Source organism: Gopherus flavomarginatus, chromosome 16 (genome assembly GCF_025201925.1).
Source record: "Gopherus flavomarginatus isolate rGopFla2 chromosome 16, rGopFla2.mat.asm, whole genome shotgun sequence".
In the NCBI taxonomy this organism is placed as follows: Eukaryota; Metazoa; Chordata; order Testudines; family Testudinidae; genus Gopherus; species Gopherus flavomarginatus.
Window position 1 is genome coordinate 22,988,958 of NC_066632.1, and position 16,886 is coordinate 23,005,843.

General features: G+C 44.7%; 1 protein-coding gene across 1 annotated transcript; it reads left to right on the forward strand.

Moving 5' to 3' along the window:
- The first annotated feature begins 5,655 nt into the window (after nt 1-5,655).
- Nucleotides 5,656-13,959, forward strand: LOC127035575 (keratin, type II cytoskeletal 4-like). The gene is made up of 9 exons (XM_050925594.1): nt 5,656-6,183; nt 7,087-7,301; nt 8,729-8,789; nt 9,437-9,532; nt 10,700-10,864; nt 11,279-11,404; nt 12,663-12,883; nt 13,088-13,116; nt 13,212-13,959. Exons 1-9 carry the CDS (start codon nt 5,656-5,658, stop codon nt 13,538-13,540), a joined length of 1,770 nt encoding a protein of 589 aa, XP_050781551.1. The 3' UTR covers nt 13,541-13,959.
- Nucleotides 13,960-16,886: the final 2,927 nt, after the last annotated feature.

Below are 16,886 nucleotides of genomic sequence, written 5' to 3' on the forward strand. Positions count from 1 at the left end.
ATAGTATTCCTTTAGAAGTCACGCTAGTGCCAAGTACAGAGGTCAAATAACCTTTACTCCTACTTGAGATTCACCTGTTTATATACCTCAGGCTCACATTACCTCTTTTGGCCACATTGTTGCACTCGGAACTCATGTTCAGCTGATTATCCACTGAGATGTCCAAGTCTCTTTCATAGTCACTGCTTCCAGGATAAAGTCCTCTCTCCCATAGATATAACTTGCATTCTTGGTTCCTAGATGCATGGCTTTACACTTGACGGTATTGAAATAGATGTTTGCTTGAGGCCAGCTTACCAAGCGATCCAGGTTGCTATATATCAGTTGTCCTCTTCATCATTTACAACTCCACAATTTTTGTGCCATCTGCAAAGCGGATCAATAATGATTTTATTTTTTCTTCCATGTCATTCATAAAAATCAATTGCAGTGTTATTGCTCATGTTGGTCCCGGGATATAAGAGACAAGGCGGGTGAGGTAATATGTTTTATTGAACTAACTTCTGTTGGTGAAAGAGGCAAACTGTTAAGGTACACAGACCTGAAGAAGACCTCTATGTAGCTTGAAAGCGTGCCTCTTTTGCAAACAGAACTTGGAACAATAAAAAATATTGCCTCGCCCGCCTTGATAAAAATGTTCTGTAGTGTAGGGCCCAAAACCAATCCCTGTATGATCCTACTAGAAACACACATTTCATGATGATTCCCCATTGCCAGTTACATTTTGAGACCTACCGCTAGCCAGTTTTAAATCCACTTAACATGTGCCATATTAATTTTGTATTGTTCATGTATCTTCATCAAAATGTTGTGCGGTACCATCTAAGTATATTACATCAACACTATTCTTGTTATCACCGAACTTATGATCTCGTGAAAAAAGAAGTAACTTACTTCACTTAAACTGGACCCAAAATGGCAGCTGCCTCCGCCAGACTCCTGTACATTTAAAGGTGCAGTACATAGCAACAAAACTGCACGTGGTATGTTGCTACCTAAATCTATATGTTGAGAACTCCAGAGGTGTACTGGGGCAATTTTAGAAGGGTATGTAGCCACAGAATAATTCACCTCTGTTGGTGGTGGTGGTTGTTGCAGTAAGCGCCTTACAAACACGGAGCAAACTGATGGTCCTTGCCTCGAACAGCTTCCATTTAGTCTCTTGGGGATGCAAGATAATCCTCAGTGGGTTTTCCTGTCTTATTTTCAAGAGACAGGCCGTGAAAAGGACATGATGCCATTGCATGGCCTGTTACTTTCTGAAACCATAGTAGCTACAGAATACAGGATGGAAGGTCTCAAAGCAGCCAGAAGTTGCTTCGGTGAATTTGACCGAGATAGGGACCATGATAAAGTAAAAGCAGCAAAGAGTCCTGTTGCACCTTATAGACTAACAGATGTATTGGAGCATGAGCTTTCGTGGGTGAATACTCACTTCGTCAGATGAATGAGATGGATTTCCACTCCATATGGCTAAATGCAGTGACTTGCATGGTGTCAAGTATCAGAGGGGTAGCCGTGTTAGTCTGGATCTGTAAAAGCAGCAAAGAATCCTGTGGCACCTTATAGACTAACAGACGTATTGGAGCATGAGCTTTCTTGGGTGAATACCCACTTCGTTGGATGCAGATCCAGATCCAGATCCAGACTAACATGGCTACCCTTCTGATACTTGACATGATAAAGTAGATGAGCTCTTCAGTGGATTAAGTTTAATAACCCTACCAGCACTGATCTCCTCGCCAGCACTGGCTGCTTCAGCTTTCTTGGTTGTTTGTGTTGTGTCTGCCTAAGCAAACTGTAAGTCCTCCAGAGTAGGGGAGTCTGACCCTGCTTTCTGTTAAATCACTGGCAGTTTTTGCTCTGGGTTCATGGAAGCAAGAGCAGGTAGGTTGTAAAGCAGCATAGGAAATGTATATAAAATTGGTGGCAGTGAGTACACTGGGTTTGTCTGAAATTAACTGTGGAACTCTGGTTGGCAATGAAAATTCTCCGTTCTGCAAAAGGCCTTTGAATATTCTCCAGTTACTGAGTAACAAATATTTGGATCCAAACCATTCTGCATGATGCTATGCCATGGAATGATCTTCAGAAGTTACCTCTGTTTTTGCACTTGCGAATGCGTGTGAGTGACACTTCACTGTGTAAGGAAATGCACGTCCTCACAAACGAGATGATGCTGGATTCTCAGTTACATTAAGGCCTGTTTCTACTGTTTTGACAGTGCAAAAGTAAGTTGTGTATCTAGTGGTAGGCAGAAAAATGAGAAGCCAGTTAAAGCCAGCTGAGGCTGGACCTAAATGTTTGAGTTTGGGATTAGAGCTGTGGGACATGGAATTTTTGATGTGCTGGCAATGCCAAAAAATGGGGCGAATTTTTTTTTGTGTTGACCCAGAACAAACTTTTTCTGAAATGTTTGGTTAGTAGGGAAGAAGAAAACCCAGACAAACCTGGCTTGGGGTTCAATGTAACCTTTTGCTTTACCCAAAAGAAAATGTTTCTTTTTGATTTTGAGCATTTTAAATCTTTTTAATTTTTAAAAATCACAGTGGAAGGAAATTTCCAAGCCGAAAGTCATTTCAAATCACAAGATCAAAACATCTTGTGAAAAGTTTGAAATTTTTAAAATTTTTTTCTGTTTTTTTTCCCCCAGCTAAAAGAATTTGGCGAATTTGGCACAAATAGGTGAAATATTTCGGTTTCAGTGCTGCAGAATCATTCCCCCTCCCCCCCATGAGGATGATATTTTGTTACTTTCCAGGAGAGTTGTGAGGATTAAAGCCATTCATGCTAGTGAGATGCTTGGTTGATTTGGTGGTCAGGGCTATGTAACTACTTAGATGTCTATTGTAGTCCAATCAGCTGCGTTGCACAGCAAATGTGGGGAATAAGTGAAACTCAGGGTATCTGGTTGAGACAGTGCTACTTACACACTATGAGACAATATAAGTTTTCCCTCACAGTAAACTCAAACAAACCTTGGTTACATCCATGCAGTTTTGTCTTTGTTTCACCTCTTTATTATAAAAGACAGATGACGAAGCAAGTGGCTTTCCCAGCACTTCTGCCTGGCCATTTCTCCATACTCAGCACAGCCGATACAATGATGTTGTCTTGGTTTGCAAAGTTGGAGCTCAGACTGTCTATCAAGTTTGAACTGGATGAGGATGATTGATGATAAAATCATGCTTTAATTGCCTGCCTTTGGCTGGAGACAGAGCTGTTACTCAATACGTACGTTATCTGAGCGCATGCAGTGACTGAAATTAGGACAGCGGCATTCAGCTGACTTAACACTCCCCTCCTGTCGTGGGCCGTGAGATTTTATGATAGTGTATTTGGCAATCGTCAGAGAAGCCAGAGAAAAAGCATCCTGGTTGTATCTGCAAGAACACAGCACCTCCATGCACCCTGACTACTGTGCACCACAGCAGAGTGAATTACATTGATCAATAAAACTGGAGTGCTTTAGTGCATGTCGTGTATGGAGAGTGCATTGGTTGTGGCTTGTTGTGTGTTTGCTGCTCCTTCAAAGGGGGACCAGGCCCACTCCCCACTGCAGGGATGGCAGTGTTTTGTGTTTAGATGCAGCCTATTACAAAGGAGTGAGACACACTCTGCTCTTTCTCTCATGGAGACCTGGGCTAAAATTTTCAAAACTTGACCCAGGCATCCCATTTTCTGAAGGACTTAGGCCTTTAGGAGCCTAGTTCACACTCTGTGAAAGTCGGTGAGATGCTCCCGAGTGCGTCAGTGACTTTTGAAAATGGGACTTTAGGCCACATTTGCAAAGGTATTTCGGTGCCTAAGGATAAGTGCCTAGTGGGGTTTTTCAAAAGCGCCCGGGTGCCCGACTCCAGTGGTGGTTTAAACAAATTCTGCCCTCTAACTTGTATTATTTGTTAGTGCAGGTTGACTGTCCAGAAAGAAATTCATTGAATAAATTGCTGAATAAAAATTGGCAAAGCTAGTCAACAACAGGGCTGCCCAGAGGATTCAGGGGCCCGGGGCAAGGCGATTTCGGTGGCTCCTTTCATTAAAAAAAAGTTGCAATACTATAGAATACTATATTCTCATGGGGGCCCCTAGGGGCCTGGTGCAAATTGCCCCACTTGCTCCCCCCCTCTGGGCAGCCCAGTCAACAGGTGTATTTGATAAATAGTATTCAGCCTATTAAAATGATGTTTGTGTGATGCTTTTATATATGTTTATAAGTCTCTCTCTCTCTCTCTCTCTCTCTCTCTCTCTCTCATGAGCTACCCAGCTGATTTACAGTACTCAACAACTGTATTGTTTATTATCTAAACAGCAACATAAGCATGCATGGCTCTTTTTAAACCAGGCCTACACTAGCTATCTATCATTTGTTACCAATTTAGCTATCTCTTTGTCTCCTTATCTAGTTCTCTATCTGGTTGTTTGTCCACACTCCGCACCCTAGCATCTGAATACGTCTACACAGCAATTAAACACTTGCTGTTGGCCTGGGTCAGCAGACGCGGGTTTGCGGAGCTTGGGCTGAGGGGCTGCAAAATTGCTGTATAGTCACAAGGCCAGGGAAGGTGCCAGAGCCTGGGCTCCTGCCCGAGTGTCTACACAGCAATTTTTAGCCCTGCAGCCCAGGCCCCACGAGTCCAAGTCAGCTGACCTGGGTCAGCTGCAGCCATGCTTCGGGGCTTTTATTTCAGTGTAGATGTATCTTGAGTGTCCATGGATGCTTCTCAGTGTTGCTTATTTGCTTTTAGTCTTCAGAACAACAAAGAGGACAGGGGGATTTGCTCTCCCTGCTGATCACTGCATTTCTCATCCTTGTTGCTACCGATGTTATTCATGATACCAGATAATCGGGAGATTCTAGCATTACAGATTCTAGGATTCACCTCTGCAGGAATTAAGGTAACAGAAGCTCCCATTACAAGAGATTTTTAGGAAGCTTCAGGGGTGAAAAGCCCAAATTCACCTCTCTGGTAAAAGACTTATTTTAATGAGACAGTGCAGAGCCTCCTCCAATTGCAGTATGCTCAGCTCCCACTTTGGATTGGGCAACCGGTTCTCAGAAGCCAAAGGCAATTTTCCATGGAGAAAGCAAATTTAGGGTGTAATCATAGGTGTGTGTGTGTGTGTGTGTGTGTGTGGAATTGTGAAAGCTGTGCTATTATTTGGCATCCCCTAAAACGTTTGCCTGCCATGGGGCTTTACGAGGCGAGTTCCAGATAAAGATACAGATAAATGGTACCCATCCAGAATAAGGGGCGAATGAATGATTCACTGCATCATTTAAAGGGAGATCATTTCAGACACCCTAAAAAAGTGCAAGGCATCTTAGTCAGAGAGAGTTACCAGGAGGCGTATGTGACATTGTTCATGTTTTGTTTTGAACCCTTCTGCATTGCAGGGGCGTGTAACTGGGCAGGGTCATTGGCCAATTGAAGATCAAAATCTGTCAACCACACCAAGCTCAAGAACACAATAAGATCATATCCTCTGTCACGCCCATGTCAAGCCCAGCCCATCTCCCGAAGCAGCTAAAAGGGAGCATCCCCAGCACTGGATTCAGAGGGACTCACTTCCCTTCACTCTGCACTCATTTTCTTGCACCACAGAAACGGTGACTCTTCTTCTCTTCGTCTTCCACTCTGTTTAGAAGGAGCAGCCATGTATCTCCAGCAATGCACTCCGTCCGTTGGAGGCAGCAGAAGGAGCTACAGCTCATGCTCTGCCATTGGTGCAGGTGGAGTAGGGGGGGGCAGAGCCAGGCGTAGCTACAGCTCCTATTCCTCCTCCAGGGTCTTTGGAGGTGGCGGACGCTGTGCAGGGTTTGGCAGCAGGAGTCTGCATAATCTAGGCGGAGGTACAAGGATTTCTTACGGTGGAGGATTTGGGTGCAGAGGTGGTGGCTTTGGTGGTGGGTTCGGTGGCTATGGAGGTGGAGCGGGCGGCTTTGGAGGAGGAGTGGGTGGCTTTGGAGGAGGAGTGGGCGGTTTTGGCGGACCTGGCTTCGGACCTGGCTTTGGGCCTGGCTTTGGACCTGGCAGACCTGGAGGCATCCAGCCCGTTCAAGTTGACCCAAGCCTCCTGCAGCCGGTCAATGTGGATATTGACCCTCATATTCAACAAGTGAAAAATCAAGAGAAGGAGCAGATCAAGGTCCTCAACAACCAGTTTGCAAGCTTCATCGACAAGGTAAGAAGTCAGGGCAGTAGGGGGACACTTTGAATGGCTTTGTGCACTGCAGAAAGGGCTGTTTCTGTATTTCCATCTCAGTTTTGGTAAGAAAGGAAAATTGAGCAGTGATCAGAAATAGGCTAGAATTTCTCATCCAGAGACAGAGAGAGATCAACAGCTTCTCCTGCATGGGCCTTGCCATGGATTCAGCTACCCCAAGCTACTCTTTGGCTTTGAGCTGTAGGATGCTCCAAAAAAGTCACGTTCAAGTCATCACAACATCTTGAACATTCACTAGCTGGTCTTACTACTGTGAATTTCTCTTTCCACGTGGCCTCCTGTCAAATGCTACCTATTTATTAATATAATTTGATTATCAAATGACCCATTTACAGGGGAAAACTAGGATTTCTAATTTGGCAGATCCTCAGCTTCAGCGCAACTAGGACAGTTTACACTAGCTCAAGATCTGCCCCAGAATGTTTTCAGTGATGAAGCTCACTATTTCAAATTCTTTTTGGTTGCCATTCTGAGTTTTGATGGAATAGTCCTAAGTTATATTGCAAAGCGATGGTTGGAGGGCAGTGAGCGGAAAGGGTCAGAAACGTTTTTGCAAAGATCTGTTCTAAAATTTTCAAGAAGTTGAAACATTTCAATGAGCTCAAAGCTTTTGCAAGACAGAGTGAAAATGCCATGAAAATGCCACTGAAATTTTCTGCTATTTGGTTTCAAATCCCCAAATGCCATCCATATCTTGAAATGTCATCAACATTTCAAATTTGATGACTTTGACCACCTTCGATATTACCATTCAACTGAGAAAGAACTCTCCTGTTTGCACAATGCAGGAGGATCCTTGAGTAGTGCCGCTCTTCCAAGTATTATAGGGAATACTTAATCCATCTGCTTTTTGGGTTTCAGGTCCGGTTCTTGGAACAACAAAATAAAGTTCTGGTCACCAAGTGGGAACTCTTACAACAGCAAGGTGGAGTAATTATTAGGAAGGACATAGCACCCTTGTATGAGAATTTTATCCAAACCTTAAGGAGGAGACTAGATGGACTCCAGAATCAAAGAGGACAATTGCAGTCAGAACTGGAGAACATGCAGCAGTATGTCGAGGATTACAAGTGCAAGTAAGTGCATTAAAAGAATAAGAAACAAAACCTTAAATTAAATTTAAAACATATTACAGCTATAGCAAACTCGATTGATCAATTTACTGTGCCTTCAGTCATGAAGGGCAGGGTCTATTTTTCCCCTTGCATCAACTCTTTGATACCAATTATGGCTGAAAATCCCAACATGGCCTAATTTCAAAGGCACAAATGGCAGAGAGGCACCTGACCCTGGGTAGTCAATGGGAATTGGACTGCTAATTCCCATCTCTAGTTTGAAAATAAAGCCCAAGAACAGAGAAACATTATTATTCACTACTTAAGAGAAGAACCTACCCCATTCCGTTGATAGCTATTGTGATAGACCCAGTCCATTTGGGAACAGCAGAGTAGTAGAAGGGAGATAAGCAATTTTCTGTTCCCTGAGTGACCAGAGCAGGGGCTGCTCCAGGCTAATGAGAACACCTGTCTCCAATTAACCTGCTAAGAGACAGGTGAGGCTGTTAAGCACCTGACTCTAATTAAGGCCCCTCTGATGGTATAAAAGGGCTCACTCCAGTCAGGATAGAGGGAGCCAGAGGAGAGGAAGTGTGTGCAAGGAACTTGGAGCAAGAGGTGTGCAAGAAGCGGAGAGTGAGTAGGCACACTGCTGGAGGACTGAGAAGTACAAGTGTTATCAGACTTCAGGAGGAAGGTCCTGTGGTGAGGATAAAGGTGTTGGGAGGAGGCCATGGGGAAGTAGCTCAGGGAGTTGTAGCTGTCGCGCAACTGTACCAGGAGGCACTCTAGACACCTGCAGTCCACAGGGCCCTGGGCTGGAACCCGGAGTAGAGGGTAGGCCTGGGTTCCCCCCAAACCTCCCAACTCCTGATCAAACACAGGAGGAATTGACCTGGACTGTGGCTTTTACCAGAGGGGAAGATCTCTGGGCTATTTCCTGACCCACAGGGTGATTCTGTGAGGCGAGCAAATCTGCCAATAAGCACAGGGCCCATCAAGGTAGAGGAGCAGCTTTGTCACAACATATAATAAGCCCTGAGTTCCAATGTTCCTTCCTATCCTGGTGTGATTCAGTTGTGTTACAGCAGTTCTTTTCTTAAGAGGGTGGCTGATGGGCTGTGGGCCTTGAGAAAGAAGTGTGTTTTGAGGAGGGATCTGAAGGTGGAAAGGATGTAGTAGAGATGAATTGGATCCCATTTGGATATTAGCAAGAAGGAGTTAGTGGCAATACAGCATGAAGGGTCTATCAGATGCACACCTTTGGTATAGTAAAATGGGGAAGAGAAGGAGATGAGAACAGAGATTTAGACAGGTGCTGTGATTTAAATATCTGGATTATTTGATATTAGACTTGATTTGAACCTTAGGTGAGTCTAGCCTTCTTTTACTGGTGACGGAAGCAGCAGAACTCAAAAAGCCCCATCTTGTCTCTTTACTTGAAACAGGTATGAAGAAGAAATCAACAAGCGCACAGCTGCTGAGAACGAGTTTGTGGTGCTCAAGAAGGTGAGCGACGATGCTAACTAATGAACGAAGTGGGAAGCTTTAAATAGGGATTCAGCGAGATTCTGTCTTGGATGAAAATATAACCATTGAAAAGCATAATTAGAAGGAAAAAAATGCCAGTTACACACAGGCCTGCACCAAAAGCCCCGAGTTGCTACCACCTGTGTGTTACAACCCAATATCCACTTGGGATTGGGTAACTGAATTTGTCAGATGCCCAGAAAAATGTCTGTCTACGCAGGTATTTCTAGGGTGCCCACCGCAGTGCTACCTGAGTGACTGACAGAAATTAACACATTTTTGTGCCTTACAAGTCAGGTTTTCAGCTTCTCCACTTAATGTCCACAAAATCCTCCAAAGGGATATTTGGTAAAGGGAAAGCAACAGAGGAAAGAAAGAAAGGACATTCTAACCTTAGTAGTGCCGAATGACTTTATGCCATGTCACCTTGGTCTTATTGTAATGGATAATAAAATAACTAATCCCGAAGGTTCTGTTTTCCCTCACACCTTTCTGAGCACTACATTTGATGCCCTAACAGCAGAACAGCTCTTGCTTGACAGGGAACATAGGATGCTATTTCTGCTATTTCAATGATACCCAATGGGAGATTAAACAGTTCACAGTATCTCTGATCTTTCCTTCAGGATGTGGATAATGCCTATATAGTTAAAGTAGAGTTGGAAACAAAGGTGAACACTCTGATTGATGAAATCAACTTCTTGAGACGTGTGTTTGATGAGGTAAGGAGTCTTCTGTTTCCCTTGAGCAACTAGTCATTGGGTGATGTAGGTCCCTTCCAAAGAGGCTTGACTTTGATTACCTACTGGGGTTGGGTTTCTCTTGGGTGATGGCTAGAGCTGTTGGAAACTGACAATGATTTTTTTTTCCTACTGCAAACATTTGTGCCAGAAAGTCTGACTCCATTCAGATAGAGACTGACTCATTTCTAACCTGGACCCAAATGCCAGGCACCTGAAATCACCTTTAGGATGCCAGATTTTCAGAGCTGCTGAGCCCCACAGCTTCTGCTGAAGTCGATAGGGGCTCCTTGCTTTTGAAAATCATCCCATTTATTTGGAGCGTAAATATGGATCAAGAGGCCTAACTTTAAGCAACCATGTTTGGTCATTGTAGCCACAGACAAATGGACTGAACTCAAGGCTGGGGACCAGTTTAGTGTCTGCTTTGCCACTGAAGGGCCTCAAGAATTCTTGGCACTTATTGTATAGCACTTCAGACATTGGGTTAAACTGCGGCCCTAATGAATCAATGGCACTTTTGCCACTGAATTTAACTAGGCCAAGTTTTCACCCTTTGGCTTCGACTTCCTGAAATAAGTAGCCCAGTACTCGTGTAGTTCAGAAATGCTGACATGCTGTCTAATTACCAAGGCTGGTGGGGAAACAGGGAAACATTTGTTAACAAATTTCCAAGATGCTTCTGTTTGGGAGTTTATTGAAAAAGGACTGATTTCTCATTTTTACATCTATTTTTGTAGAATATGCCACATTCTCCCCACCTCTTCCTTTCTATTTTTGTATAATGGGAGGGAAAAAAGGCAAAATTTTTCATTTTCCAGTTTCAACTGAAGAATGCAATTTTGCCACCAAAATTTTTCTTTTTGAGACAAGGCTGTTTGTTTTTCCTTTAAGAATTTTGATCAGCTGTCATAATTGCTGTGACTTTGGAAACAGGCCAAGGACCTTTTTGTAACACCCTCATTTCTTTAAGATCTCCTCCTCCTCAGCTGTGTTTATTCTGTGACAGACTATGTCTGTTCTAAATTGAAGTAAACAGATCTCTATAGGTCGTCTTTAGACTGGAGAATAGGAAAAAGGGGCAGAGATGGGAAATAACATGAATGAAAGATACAGGAGAGAGATGACTAATGTTTTGGTGCTTTGCAGGAATTATCTCAGTTGCAGACGATCAGTCGTGACTTGTCAGTGGTTGTATCTATGGATAACAACAGACATCTAGATTTGGAAGGCATCATTCAGGAAGTCCGAAATCAATATGAGGAGATCGCTCAGAGAAGTAGAACTGAGGCAGAGGCTTGGTACCAGTCTAGAGTAAGTAAACAAGCGGCAAAAGATACGTGGATGGGGAATATTGCTCACAGCGGATTCATAAATACAGCTCAGTTGCAATGGAAGAACTACACACAGTAAGCAAATATTTAGAGCTATAGGTTTCCAGGCAGGAGCTCTCTTCTTAGACACAACCCAAGGGGATCCAGGGTTCATGTTTGTGTGGGAATTCTGAATAGGACCAAAGATGTGGAATGGGGTCATGGGGTCTTCACACCGCAGAGAACCATACTGTATTTCCCAAAGATCTCTGCATCTATGTAGGCACCTAAAGGAGACACTATAGGCCAGTATGACGGGCAGCAGACACAGCACAGCAGCTGGCTAACAATTACCAAGTGTTCTGTAGGTATCAGCGATATGTGGTTCAGTGGTTGTTTTATTTCTGCCCATCAGTATGAAGAGCTGCAGAGCACAGCTGGAAGACACGGGGACAACTTGCGCAACACCAAGATAGAGATCCAAGAGCTGACGAGGAATATCCAGAGACTGCGGGCTGAAATTGAAAGTGTGAAGAAGCAGGTATGGCTCGGGAACTTTTTATATGTATCAGTGCGGGGCTGGATCAGGGATATTCCAGGAGCAGCAGCAGAGTTCTGGAAGCTCTTTTGCGGCCTGCAGGCATGGCACCTGCTGATTAAAAACACCTATGCTAGTCGAAATCGGTGAAACTTACAGATCTTTGAGAGTCAGCACTTGCTTGGAATGCATCTGCCTCCTTGGCGGGCTCCATCTCTCAGCACTTTATAATATGGGGTGGTGTGGGGAATGGAGAGCCAAGCTCTCCTGGGGGCTGTTGAGTCACACTAGGCTGCTAATGCATACACAATGTGGAGACAGCCTGATGGATGGAAACCGGGCTTGACACAGGCTTGAAATACTTCCCCAGTAAAACCTCTGCAGTGAATTAGAAAATCATAGGTGTCGAATCACTCAGCCTAGTTTGGTGTCCCAGGTCAGATTCCTGCATGCGAATGAGCTACAAGGATGGTGCAGTGGGTAGGGGACTGAACAGGAAACTGGGCGATGCCTGACTCTGGGTTCTACCGGACTCCCTCGGTAATAGATTTCATGTCTGCGCCGGATGCATCGGGGTTGGTAGCTTTGCTGGCCAGAGACTGAATTGTGACTCAGCCAGATGCAACGCTTCTCTCACTTTGGAGTGAGGAGTAAATTAGTTCATCCCTTTTCATGGATTAATGTAATCTTTGTGGGCAGATTAAGCTATTCTAGCCCACGACTACCGGGGCGGGGTAGCCTGGGCTCTTTGGTCCTCCAGCTGCTTGCCTGCAGCAAGGGGTGTCAGATGAGGAGCCCCTGTAGCCGGAGAGTAAAGGGGAGGGGGCGGAGGTGTGTTGTTTCTCCTTATTCTTCTCATGGCAGCTGGGGCAATTGAGCCCTAGACATGGCGTTGGCAAGTCACTACCTTTCTCTGCCGCTCTTCCTTAGCTTTAAAGCAAGAACGTTGATACTCACTCTGCTGGCTGGTGGAAATTGGTCATCCTTCAGCCCCACTGCCCCCACACACAAAAAGTGTTCAGTTTTGTTGGAAATTTTCAAGTTTTCGGTGAAAAAGTTTTGGTGGAACCCCAAAACTTTGAATTTGGGGCAGTACTTTTTTTTGAAGTGTGTGCGTGTGTGTGCGTGTGTGTGTGTGTAATGAAAAACTGAAATTTTCAGCCATGCCCCAGACCATTTTCCAGCCACATGTAGCTTTAGTGAATCCGATGACAAAGTAGGTCTAGAGTGGAAATTTGACACTGCCTTTCCTCTTTTGCAGATCACACAGCTGCAGGCTGCCATTGCGGAGGCAGAGGAGAAGGGCGAGTTGGCCCTCAGGGATGCTAGGACAAAACTGGATCAGCTGGAACGTGCCCTGCAGAAAGACAAGGGGGATCTGGCTAACTTATTGAAAGAGTACCAGGATCTGCTGAATGTCAAACTTGCCCTGGATATCGAGATCGCCATGTACAGGAAACTGCTGGAAGGAGAAGAGTCCAGGTAGGTGCATTGCCTGTTGGGATTTGTATTTCAAATGGTTTCAAGTTGCCATATTTGCTGGTAGGAGCTATTATAAGTGGGAAATAAATAAATACTTAGCAACATCCGTTGCGCTAAGGATGGAAAGTTCTCAAATGAGCAGGGCTCCGTGGAAGCATGACCTGCTTTCCTGGGTTAATGACTTATGTCTCTTTCCCTACACAGGATAGCCGGAGGTGGCCATGTGAATGTCTGTAAGTAGTTTGTGGTCTTCATGTTGATATGTTGTTTCCCTGGGGTTTGTGGGCTGCCTTTATGCTGACGGGGTGACCCTGTACTTTTCTTGCAGCTGTCATTGGTGGAGGTGGAGGAGTCATCGGGGGTGGATTTGGTGGCGGAAGTGGAGGAGGCATCTGTGGTGGTGGATTTGGCGGTGGAAGCGGAGGAGTGATCTGTGGCGGTGGATTCGGTGGAGGCGGAGGATTCAGCGGCGGAAGTGGAGTTGTTTGTGGTGGTGGATACGGCAGCAGAACCATTGGAGGTGGTGGCTTCTCTTCTGGAAGTGGAAGAGGCTACGTAGGTGGCAGCAGCGGCATCTGCTCCAGCGGCGGTTCCTCCTCGGTCATACGGCGAAGCACCACATCTGTCTCCACCAAATCCGGTTCGGGAGGGTACTGAGCACTGGAGCCAGGCCCCAGAAAGAAAGAAGCATCTTTTTATCTTCAAATGGCAGCAGCACAGCCCACCTAACCCAACTCTGGTATCCAGAAAAGAAACGAACTGTATCTCTTACAGCCCACACCCTCGAAACACCACCTGATCCTGACCGCATCTTCCCTGAAAGGAGGGTGGGAGCAACGCGTCATCCTGGCAGCAACACCTGCAGGGATTAAACCAAACGTCCGTGTCAGTTGAAATGCACCCACCAATTAAATATTATAAGACCCTCTAAAGTAAAGCATCACTTGAGGATATCAGTAAGCAGCGAGCTGATTTAGAGGAGGGAGACCTCTGCCCCTCTGGGTGTGCTGTAGATTTTTGGCTGTTGTGGCTGTCAAGGGGTAATGTGTATAAAACTCAACTTTCCTCTTCTTTTCCTAGCGCTTCTTCTGAAATGGCTGTTTTCTTGGGTGCTATTTCATTTACTGTGCCTTGCATCTCCTGTTTGCGTGCTTTACAAATAGGTCAGAGTTGCGGTAAATGTGCGGAAAAATTATAATCCACCTTCAGCTGAGTCGAGGAGTTAGAAATGTTTGTGTGGCTATCTAGACACGATAGACTTCCCCCTTAAGGAATGACTAGGCTAGTTTGTTATTTTGGGTATCCAAAGACAGGCTCTAACCAACGTTCACCATAAACAAGTGGGTACCAATTCCACTCATCCTCCATCCTCCTTTAGTTGCACCCGATTCCTCCGGATGTATTTGTGCCTTTATTGTAAAGATAACAGAGCAAACTGTTCACTGCAAAGCATTCTGTGATGTAGAATATATTGTACTGTCACCATTTGCCTACCTTTCCTACTCATGGGGCGTCCCATTTTCTTGGGGCGTGACCATTTTCAATAAACTGCAGACAAGTCAGATCATGTCTATGTGTCATTATTCTTATACAAGGTCTGTGGTCAGGATCCTGAATGAAAAGCAAGAGCTGTTCTTCTAGTTAAAACATAGACATAAAACGATACTCTGGGCAAAATTCTCAGCTAATGCAAATCAGTGAAGGTCTTTTGAAGTCCATGGACCTGGGCCAGTTTACAGTCTGGCCCTGTGTGTTCTGAAATGTTGTTAAGATTATTGACATAGGGTTCATTTCCTAGAGGCAGGGCACTTTGAATCTGCTGCATTTTTTTTTGAGGTCACTGTGAAGCTGAAAAGAAATAACAACAACTGGGCCTAGTTTTCCATTATACTAGTATTATGCCAGTGTGACTCTACTGAAATCAAGGGAGACACACTTCATGTTACAGTGGTGATGGTCTCAACATTACCGTGGTCACAGCAGGCAAGACCCACATGTTACTGAGTCTGAGACACACGTCCTCTGAGCAGCGAAATAGAAGTGTCAGTGGATCAATTATCACCAGCACGTTGTGCAAGGTGGGAGCTTAATGCTCACTATGTCTAGCAAAGACATAACAACATTTAATGCCTGGAAACTGAAGCTAGATGCACGAGAACTCAGATGCATGTTTTTAACAGAGAAGGTAATTAACCATTGGGACAGCTTGAGAAGAGGTGGATGCTCTGTCACACAGACACCAAGACTTGGTGTCTTTCTAAAATGTACCCTTTAGCTCAGCCAGAAGTTATGGGAATGATGCAGCAATCATGGGGTGAAATTCTACAGCCTGTGTCATGCAGGAGATTAGAAGAGGTCCCTTCTGGTCTTAAACCTCTCTGGGCTTCGAAGGGTAATAAATAGGTATATTTCTGAAGAAACCCCAGGTTAGTTTTAACTTGAACTGATTGAACATTGGAATTTTCATCCAGTGTGAAATTCTCATATTTCAAAATTTATTTTAGTCCTGAATTGGTGCCAAAAGCTGAAAAAAACATTTTTTTCTGGCAGAATGGGAAATTCCAAAAATTTTGGATTCATAACGTTTTGTTTTTGACATTCCCAAATTGAGATGGTTTGTTTTGCCTCGGTTTGACATTATTGTATGTCCCACTTGAGCTGCTGTAGAGCCTGGTGGCAGTTGTCATATGAGTGCCTCGTGTCCATTCTCCTCGATGGGCTGGCTGCCCGTGATGCACTGCGTTCATTGAGCCTGGGGACTCATCCAGTTCTCTGAGGGCATGGGGCTGCAGAGGATCAATCAGAGCTTCTGATAACCTACCTCTCAGCAGGATGGGGATGTTGGTAAATGTCACCAGTGAAAGGCTATAATGAATGTAAGTTTTGAGCACAGAATCACCCATATGGTAGACAGGTTTCAGAGCGGTAACCGTGTTAGCCTGTATCAGCAAAAAGAACGAGCATTTGTGGCACCTTAGAGACTAACAAATTTATTTGGGCATAGGCTTTCGTGGGCTAAACCCCATTTCATCGGAAAGCTTATTCTCAAATAAATTTGTTAGTCTCTAAGGTGCCACAAGTACTCCTTGTAGCGTTCATCATGGGAGATGTAGTCCAGTCAGTAAGCCTGGCTCTGAGAGAAATGTGGGGGCATGAAGCATCTGAACTGTAGCTCCCACGAGGCACAGCAGTAGCTCAAGTTAATGTCAAACTGACTTTTTTTTGACACATTTTGATTAGGCCCAAACTGACCTGCAACAAAGTGTTTCAGTTCAGTTTTTTGTAATGGAAAATTGAAATATTTTGGCAAAAACACAAATTGTTTCTATGGAAAAATTCAATGCTGAAGAACCTTAGCTGTCAAAAAGAAAAAAAAATGGGGGCAGCCTAGCCATTCAAGGATGTACTCAGGGGCTCAGCCAGGATTGCACTCAGGCAATTAGCCTGAGCTGGCACCAGCCATACTGCTATTTTTAAGTGCTAATTCAGGCAAAGCGAGGATGGGTACATCTACCTGAGCTGGGAATCGCCCCTCCCAGCTGCTGCGTGGACATAGCCTAACAGTGCAAATGCACCACTATGCTGGCGTAACCAGTTAGTAAAGGAATTCTCCTGCCGAGGGAAATCCCCTTGTGGCATAGAGCTGCCGAAGCACCTCTACACCCCAATTCCCTTGTTCCTGGCATTATGGATGCAGCAAAGGTGTCTCTACTCCCCAGTAACCTGCAACTGCTGGATCAGTCCTTTTGAGGCTTTAGGCAGCCAGATGAAAAATAGAGCAACCCGGGGGCTTCTCTAACTTGCACTGATTTGGTCTCTGTCAAGCCACTAGATTAGAGGTGGGGATTCATAGATTGATAGCTTATAAGGCCAGAAGGGACCTCTGTGTGATTATCTATTCTGACCTCCTCTATAAAACGGGCCATAGAACTTCCCCGAATTAATTCCTCTTTGAACTACAGCACAACTTTTAGAAAAGCGCATCCAATCTTGCTTAAAAATT